The sequence below is a fragment of the Malaclemys terrapin genome, chromosome 1, assembly GCF_027887155.1.
Source record: "Malaclemys terrapin pileata isolate rMalTer1 chromosome 1, rMalTer1.hap1, whole genome shotgun sequence".
Lineage (NCBI taxonomy): Eukaryota > Metazoa > Chordata > Testudines > Emydidae > Malaclemys > Malaclemys terrapin.
In genome coordinates, this window is record NC_071505.1 from 157,196,539 (window position 1) to 157,205,699 (window position 9,161).

General features: G+C 44.5%; 1 protein-coding gene across 1 annotated transcript in view; it reads right to left on the reverse strand.

The window, feature by feature from the left end:
• Positions 1–7,782, reverse strand: part of ZBTB11 (zinc finger and BTB domain containing 11) — a 37,055-nt gene extending 29,273 nt beyond the window's left edge. Inside the window, exons 1-3 of the mRNA XM_054045216.1 lie at positions 7,187–7,782; positions 3,127–3,362; positions 635–866 (exon numbers count right to left, since the gene is read on the reverse strand). Of these exons, the coding sequence (XP_053901191.1) occupies positions 635–866; positions 3,127–3,362; positions 7,187–7,496 (778 nt within the window). The 5' untranslated portion in view covers positions 7,497–7,782. The remainder of the gene's footprint in view (positions 1–634; positions 867–3,126; positions 3,363–7,186) is intronic.
• Positions 7,783–9,161: the final 1,379 nt, after the last annotated feature.

Below are 9,161 nucleotides of genomic sequence, written 5' to 3' on the forward strand. Positions count from 1 at the left end.
TTGGGCAGCTTCTGGACTATCATGCTAAAAGTCAATTTGTTCATCCATCTAAACTACAGAAGGATAGGAATTGGAGAGGAAACAAGAAGAAAGGCCAGTACTAGTAGACCAACATACCAAGCATTCACCCATGTGCTATGTACAATAACTTCTGTCATGAAAACACAGTTTTTGAAGCTTGATTAATATTCTCCTGGCTTCAAAAGACTTGAAGGGTCAAGATTTCTGTTGCCTATAGTTGTATAACATGCCACTTGACCAAAAGTGTTTGCTCAGGCAAAAGAACTCTTCCAGAAGATACGAACATTCCTTTATATATTCAGGCATTTGCCTGCTTTTAAAGTCAATAAACCAATACGAAGCATGAACACAACTAAGCAGATTAAAAAATAGTTATTCAAAGGCTACACAAAAATTACTGGCTGATATTCTATGGCCTGTGCTATGCATAAGGTCAGACTATATGATCACAATGGTTTCTTCTAGCATAAAATCCAAAAACCCCACATTTCTAAATCAAGAAGTGAGCTCAAATGCTCAGTCTTCTTACATATTCAGGAGTTACTACACCACATTCACTAAGCCTTACTTAACATTTTCTGCTTAAAATCTTTTGAAATTGGAGCCTATTTACCTGAAAGATCCACTACTGCTTCATGACTGGAGACAGCACCCTTTTCGATGAAAAGCTCCCGGAAGTACTCACTGTTGGCTGCCAAGACAGATTTGTGTGCTTTGTACTCTTCTCCTTCAATCAACAGAGTAACATCACAGAACTGATTGGAAAGCCTTTGCTGGTTCAGTTGGTTTAAAACTGACAGAGAATGTTTTGAAGAAGACTGCTTCACAAGGCCTTTACTATCAACCTGCCATAAACAAATCCATTACAAAGAGCTGCTTTACATTTATCTTTTTAAGCATTCATACTGAGCACTAGACATTTCTTCTTTTCTGGAAAAAAGACAGGGTGGATAAAAATCAATGTTTTTTTTTTAAATAAAAAAATCATATTTTTTTAATTTAAATCAGATTTTTTTGATAAAATGCTTTTTGAGGAAAACACATATCTAAAGATAGTTTTAATTAAGATACATTACAGCTCAAAGATATCTCATCATGGAATAGGGATTATAAATTCTAACTCTATCGTATGAGACAATAGTCATGTAATGTTTAAGAAAAGTTTTGTAAATGAGTTCAATAGTTCACGGGTTAGGGACCCAATCTTATGGGGTTCCACAGGCTTCTGTACAGATTATTTAGGTTAATCTTTCTATCTTATCTACCCAATGGGACTCAATACTCAATCTAGAAGATACCATCAGAGATGCTTAGTTTTGCAGTTCTCAAACTCTGGATTTGTCTCTCCAGAAATAACATGCTTGTTAACAGCAAAAATGTTTTTAAATAAATAAATAATATATAGAGGTGAGAAATAACAGACGTCAACTCTATTGTCCCTCTGCAAATTTGTGTTCACAGAGACAATCCCTTACCTCTCTCTAAAAGTACAAAGTTTCAAAAACTTCAATTAATAGAATAGAAGATTGTTGGGGGCGGAATAGATCTGGCCAAGGAGAAGAAGTCTGGAGATAAATGTGAGAAGCAAGGAACATATAATATTTTAACAAAAAACGCATATGTTTGCTGCTGAAGAAAAAAAAATCCAGAATACTTAACGTGGTTGTTTTAGTTAAATAAAACAATTTAAATGTCTATCTGGTGATGTTCTCCTCCTAATACAGCATGGCAAGAAAATCCTCCAAATATTAATGATTAACCTGTTAAACTGGAGATAGTTCACCTTTCAATGACTTCATAAATAACTGCTTCAATTACCTTTGGTAAATGAAATAACCAAACAATCATTCGTTTTCTGATATAGCTGTAAAACTAATCTGAAAAGCTTTCAAAATAAATCACTGTTTAAAAACATATAGTGTGTACCTTCTAAAAATGAAACCTACATCTATCTGAGTTGTGACGAATACGTACAGTAACTCCTCACTTAACGTCCTCCAGTTTAATGTTGTTTCAAAGTTACGTTGCTGCTCCATTAGGGAACACGTTCGTTTAAAGTTGTGTAATGCTCCCTTATAACGTCGTTTGGCTGCCTGATCTGTCCAGTGCTTGGAAGAGTAGTGACTTTACAAGGGAGTATTGCACAAGTTCCTCCTCTCCGCCTCCTCTCCCTCCTTCCCAGCGCTTCCCCAGCTGCCGAACAGCTGTTTGGCAGCGCTTAGGACTTTCTGGGGGGGAGGGGGAAGAGCGGGGACACGGTGTGCTCTGGAAAGGAGGTGGCGTGACGGTGGGAAGAGGTGGGCCTGGAGTGGAGCGGGGACGGGAGGAGGCGGGCCTGGAGCATCCCCCAGCAAAGTCAGCGCCTGTACTTCTGGGGGGAAGCTGCCGCTGCTGCTGCGCAAAGTGCTTCCTAGCGTCCTTGCCTGTAGCGGGCTGTGCCTGTGTGCGGTAAGCCAGGGGCACCTCCCAACCACAGTACAGTACTGTACGGTATATAAAGCCTTTTGTCTGCCCCAAAAATTTTTTGTTGGAACCTAATCCCCCGTATTTACATTAAATCTTCTGGGAAAATTGGATTTAACACTGTTTCACTTAAAGTTGCATTTTTCAGGAACATAACTACAACATTAAGTGAGGAGTTACTGTATTAGGAATGCACTTTTATGATAAAAATCGAGTCCACCCTGAAAAAAAGATCAGCTCATTTGAAAAAACAAGACTTTTAATGAATTGTTTCAATTTGCTACCACTGTCCCTTTTAGACATTTAAAATTATACTCGCACAATGCAAAAACAGACAAAACGAGAGAGAAAAAGAAAAATATATAGAAATCAAAAACCTGTAGAACTTTTTTTTTTTTTTTTTAAATTCCTACAGAGACAATCATTTGTGAAACAAAAATGAAGAGTAGGGTGACAGAAAAACAGATATTTAGACACTCATTTGATCCAGTTTCTAAACATTGCAATATGCTCTATTGTACTTGAACATTCAGTGAAATTTAGTATCAGATCATATTGCACTAGTAAGAGCGATGATAAATAATTTGACTAAGTGTTAAATTAACATCTTATAATTTTACAAGTAGATAAAATGCTACTTACAAATACAAGCTCATGTTTTGCTATTGGTTTCTTTTTCACAGGTTTTGGTGATGCAGCTGGGACTGATGCAGTGTTACTTAATTCATCATCTGTTTCATTACTGTCTTCATGAGATCTTGTGTCCAGTCCTAGCTCCTCCAGCATTTCAGAAGGATCTGACAGGGATCTAGAACGATCTAGCTTTTCCTGGCACTTGCTACATTCTTTAATGTAATCTTTAACTTGCTTAAGAACACCTAAGGAAAAGTATTAATGAAAGCGTCATTAGTTTATGTTAGTCATCTATTTTACATAACACACATGAGAAAGGGGAATCTGTCATTTTACTGATGTATTACATCCATAGTATTCAGAGTAGCAGCCGTGTTAGTCTGTATCCGCAAAAAGAACAGGAGTATTTGTGGCACCTTAAAGACTAAAATTTATTTGAGCATAAGCTTTCATGGGCTACAGCCCACTTCATCGGATGCATAGAATGGAACACACAGAAAGAAGATATTTATATATACAGAGAACATGAAAAGGTGGAAGTAGCCATGCCAACTGTAAGAGGCCAATCAATTGAGATGAGCTACCATCAGCAGGAGAAAATAACGTTTGAAGTAATAATCGACTTAGCCCCCCACTCTAGATGCAGTTAGGTTGACAGATGGACTCTTCTGTTGACCTAGCCACTGCCTTTAGAGGGGATGGATCTACTATGCAGTTGTGCCACTGTAGCACTCGTAGTGTAAACATACTCTCAGTCTTCAATTCAAATTAATTTCTCCTGCTAGTGCAAAAAGAGAACCTGTGCCTGCTGACCTTCAGAAGATCATGATGCCAAACCCAACTGTTTATCACAGGCCCAAAACTTGGGTAACTCAGAGTTAGGGTTGATGGGCAATCCCTCATACCCTTCCAGAATGTCAAATGTAAGTACACTTAAGCCTGTGAACCAGAAAATACAGACTTAAGGCGCATCCCAACCCTGCCCCTCAAGAGTTAGCAATAGCCACTGGAAATTAACTGTAAGAATGCTTCATCCAAAGCTGTCCCATAATAAACAGATAAGAGGAATGACTAAACATCATTATTTCTATGGTAGTACTACCTAGGAGACCTAGTCATGGACCAAAACCCCATTGTGCTAGGCACTGTACAAACACAGAAAAATAGATGGACCAAGGGTTAACGGTGACCAGATATTCAACACAATTAATATTAATAACAACAAATGTAAGCCAAAATTGGGAAAGAACAGGTTAAAAACTATTTAGAGAAGTTGGATATATTTAAGTCAGAAGGGCTAGATGAAATTCATCCCAGAGTACTTAAGGAAGTAGTTGAAGCAATCTTGGAACCGTTAGCAATTAACTTCAAGAACTCACAGAGGAAGGGTGAGGTCCCAAAGACAAACATAATATCCATCTTTAAAAAGGGGAACAAAGAGGACCTGAGGAATTATAGATGAGTCAGCCTAACTTTCACACCTAGAAAGATACTGGAACAAGTTATCAAACAACCACTTTGTAAGCATCTAGACGATAATAGGGTTATAAGGAAGAGCCAACATGGATTTGTCAAGAACAAATCATGCCAACCAAACTAATTTCTTTCTAGGTCTTTCCTTCCTGGCCTACTGAAAGGGGGTGGGGAGCGAGAGAAGGGAAGGGAAGCAGTAGACATGACATATCTTAATTTTACTAATGTTTTAAACACATATGATACTCTCATAAGCAAACTAGGCAAACGCCATCTAATTGAAAGACTACTCAAACAGTATCAATGGTTCACTGTCAAACTGGATAGGCATATATAGTGGTGTTCCACCGTGGTCAGTCCTGGATCTGGTACCATTCAATGTTTTCTTTAATGATGTGGAGAGTATGCCTATAAAATCTGTGGATGATACCAAACTGGGAGAGGTTACAACCACTTTGGAGGACAGGATTAGAATTCAAAACAACCTTGACAAACTGGAGAAATGGTTTGAATTCAACAAGAGGAAATTCAATAAGACAAGTGCAAAGTAGTTTACTTAAGAAGGAAAAATCAAATGTGTAAATACAAAATGGGGAATAAATAGCTAGGTTGTAGTACTGCTGAAAAGAATCGGGGGATTACAGTGGATCACAAATTGAATACGAGTCAATGTGCTGCAGTTGCAAAAAAGGCTTACATTCTAGGTGTATTTAGAGGAGTGTTGTATGTAAGACACGGCAGGTATCTGTCCTGATCTCCTCAGCATTGGTGAAGTCTCAGTTTGGAATACTGTCTGGTTCTGGGTGTCACAACTTAGGAAAGAAGTGGACAAACTGGAGAGTCCAGAGAAGAGCAACAAAAATGATAAAAGATTTAGAAAACCTGACCTATGAAGAAAGGTTAAAAAACTGGGCAAGTTTAGTCTTGAGGGAAGGATTATAAACCACCCCTGATGCTGCTACCTATAAATGAAGAAATATGTAAGAGGGTGTCCATGGACATTGTGGGACCTTGCGTGATCCAAATGGGAAATAAATACATATTAGTGGTGGCTGACTATGCTACTCTCTAACCCAGGGGTGGACAAACTACGGCTCACGAGCCGTTTTAAGCCGGCAAGTGAGCTCCCACTCGGGAGCGGGATTGGGGGCTGCACCACATGGCTCGGTCCGCTCCGGCGCTCCTATTCCAAAATGTGTTTCTAGAGTGGTAACAGCAAATGTAGACTCCATCATTTTGTATGTACAGTTGGGATTATGTTTTCTAATGTGCATTACTCTGCATTTATCCATATTGAATTTCATTTGCTGTTTTGTTGCTTAGTCACCCAGTTTTATAAGATCCCTTTGTAACTCTTCACAGTCAGCTTTGGATTTAGCTATCTTGAATAATTTGGTATTGTCTACAAACTTTGCCACCATCACGATTTACCCCTTTTTCCAGATTATTTATCACTGTCTGTTTGCTTAAGAGCTTTTCGTGAGGGACTTTGTCAAAAGCCTTCAGAAAGTCCAGGTACACTATATCCAGTGGATTCCCCCTTGTTCACATTTGCTGACCCCCCTCAAAGAATTCTAAGAGATCGGTGAGGCATGATTTCCCCTCACAAAAGCTTTTTTGACTCTTCCCCAATGTATCATGTTCATCTATGTGTCTGATAATTCTATTATTCATTATAGTTTCAACCAATTAGCCCTGTACTGAAGTTAAGCTTACTGGCCTGTAATTGCCAGGATCACCTCTAGAACATTTAAAAAAATTGGTGTTACATTACCTAGTCTCAGGTCATCGGGTGCAGAGGCTGATTTAAGTAATAGCTTATATACCACAGTTAATTGTTCTGCAATTTCATATGTGAGTTCCTTCAGAACTCTTTATTGAACACTGTCGGGTTCGGGACCTATTACTATTTACCAATTTGTTCTAAAACCTTCTTTAGTGACACCTTAATTCTAGGTCAATACCTCAGACCAGTCACCTAAAAAGAATGACGCAGGCATGGGAATCTCTCTCACATCCACTGCAGTGAAATCCAATGCAAAAATGTGTTTTGCTTTTCAGCAAAGGCCTTGTCTTTCTTGAGTGCCCCTTTAATACCTCATCATCCATTGGCCCCACTGACTGTTTAACAACAATTCTGCTTCTAGATGTACTTAACATGCTGGTAAAGGTGTAGCCAATTCCTGGGCCCCCTGCCTGACAGATGCCCCAGGCTCTGTGACACAGCTCACCAGGGCGCTAAGTTACGTGGGCTGGGGAGCACCACTGGGGTCCGCACACCCTCCAGGGATTGGCGAGCTCCCGACCGGAGCCCCGCCCAGATACGCTGGCTGGCTCCCGCAGGCAGCTGCATGTCGCGCCCCACCTACCCCATTGGGCGGGCTCCACGTGCGGCGGCAGCGAGAGAGCCGCTCAGGACAGTCCGCAGGTGCTCGTCTCCCCTGCCCGTTATCCCCGAGCGGGCTCAGCGCGCCGCTGCGAGAGATCGGCCCAGTCCGGGTGCCTCCCACCACGCGACCCCGCTCCCCGCCTCCTGCTGCGGCGGAGCCCCGCCGCTCTCCCCGGGCGGCCTCTCTCGGCCAGGGCCCCGCCTCACCTCTCCACCAGTATCGCTGCGAGAGTCCCTGCCAGGTCTGCAGGCGGGTGCGGTGGGCGCCGTCCGGGCCGAGGTGGGCGGCGCGGATGAGGCGGGCGCGGCGCTCGGCCTGCAGCACCACCTCGAGCTCGGCGAAGCGCTGCTGGTCCCGCTGCCGCCGCTGGTAGTAGAGGGTCCCGTCGCGCACCACGTAGCAGGCGGCCGCCTTGCGGATCTTGCGCTTGGCGTTACCCTCCGTGCCGGGCGCGTAGGGCTCCCGCTCGTTGGTCAGGTAGCGCAGGATGGCCAGGTAGCTCTCCTCGCTGGACATGGCGCCGCCGGGCGGGGCGGGACCGGCTCCGCGGCTGCCGGGGGCGGCGGGGCCCCTACCGAGCCAGTCCCCCGCTTTCCTTCGCGGGGCGTCTCAGCCGCTCAGCCCGGTAGGGGCAGCTGGGACCCGGCGCCCCCTCCGCACCCAGCCCCTGGGGAGCTGTGGGGCGTCTCGGGCGCTCAGCGTGGGGAGGGGGGCTGGGGCGTCGCCCCAAGAGCTGGGGGATCCCGTGGCCAGGCACTGAGGGGCGCCCCTAGGGCGGGGGGGGGGGGCTAGCGGGTGTCCGCGCGGCCGGGGGCCCGGCGGAGCATGCGCCGCTGGGGGGAGGGGGCGAGAGACGCCGATCCGCGGCAACCTGGCCAGCGGTTGGGCAGGAGGAGGGAGGCTGAAGGCAGCGGCCCCCCTGGGCAGCGGGTCCGGAGGGAGCTGGGCCCGGGGGGGGAACTGGAGTTTCCCAGCCAGCGGCGGCGGGAGGGAGGGAGAAGCTCGGGCAGCAGCAACGGAAAGACAAAATGGCTGCTGCACAAGCGGAAGTGAGGTCAGAAGCCCGAGCGCCGGGGAGGGGCTCAAGGAGGTAGCTGGGGCGGGGAGCTTCGAGAGCGCAACGTGTATTGCGGGGCGCCATCTTGGAATCGGTCGACAGCGTAAAGGGCTGAGGTCGGGACGTCGCCATCTTAAAACAGGGCAAGGAGTGCGCTGTTGAGTTCCAGTTGCTACTGTCTTGGAACACAACTAAAAGCGCCGAACTGGCGTCGGCCCGCCGCCATCTTGAAGTAGGGCAAAACTCCCTTAGTCTGAGAGGCTTAAATTAAGGGAGCCGCCATCTTGAAATAGGGCAAAACTAATTCCGCCAAAACACTAAATTCCCCTTTATAGGCTCACTGAGTCCATCACTGACTCCTGTTTTTTAAGGGGAGCGGACCCGCTTCGCTGATCGCTGTGCGCAATTCATTTCCTCCCAGCCTTGTGGCTTTGCTGGGTTATCATGTGCTGCGGTTGAGATCATGAAGCCACGCAATATTTTGGCACAAGTAACTTCACCTCGCACCTAAAAGCATCCGCTATTGTGTTCAAGCAGCACTTTAACCTTAAATGAGTGTTGTCAGTCAGCCCCAGGCAATCAAAAACATGAGTCGGGCCCCAGAAAAACGGACTTTAAAATCATGAGATTTTAGAAAAATACATATTGTGTTCTTTATATTTGTCTTTTGGCTGCTGAGCCTTTGCATCCGCAAGGGCTAGACACTTTTTTAAAGAAAGCTATGATTTTCATGCAATCTCTTGATTCCACAAGCAGGAGCTTAAAAGCACCAAATATTAAAGTAATAACAGTTGGCAATATTGCACGATGCCAAATGTGTATACCATCCCAACACATCATTGTGTCCCACTGCTCACCATCACACCACAACCCTTCTTTTTTTTTTTTGGTTTGTTCTGGAAGTGATTTCAGGACCCATAACTATCCCACAAAGGAACAATTGTAAACTATAGGATCAGCTCTGTTAATATAATCCCAGCGGAATTAAGGATTGGTTACAATCCTTGACCAGGATGAAGGGATTTATATTATCAAATTATGTTACTGGTAATGAGAAGTCCAGTAGACTCCATAATTGTCTGTGGGGTTTTGGTGGTTTCAGCAGGAGAACCAGTAGCCTCAGT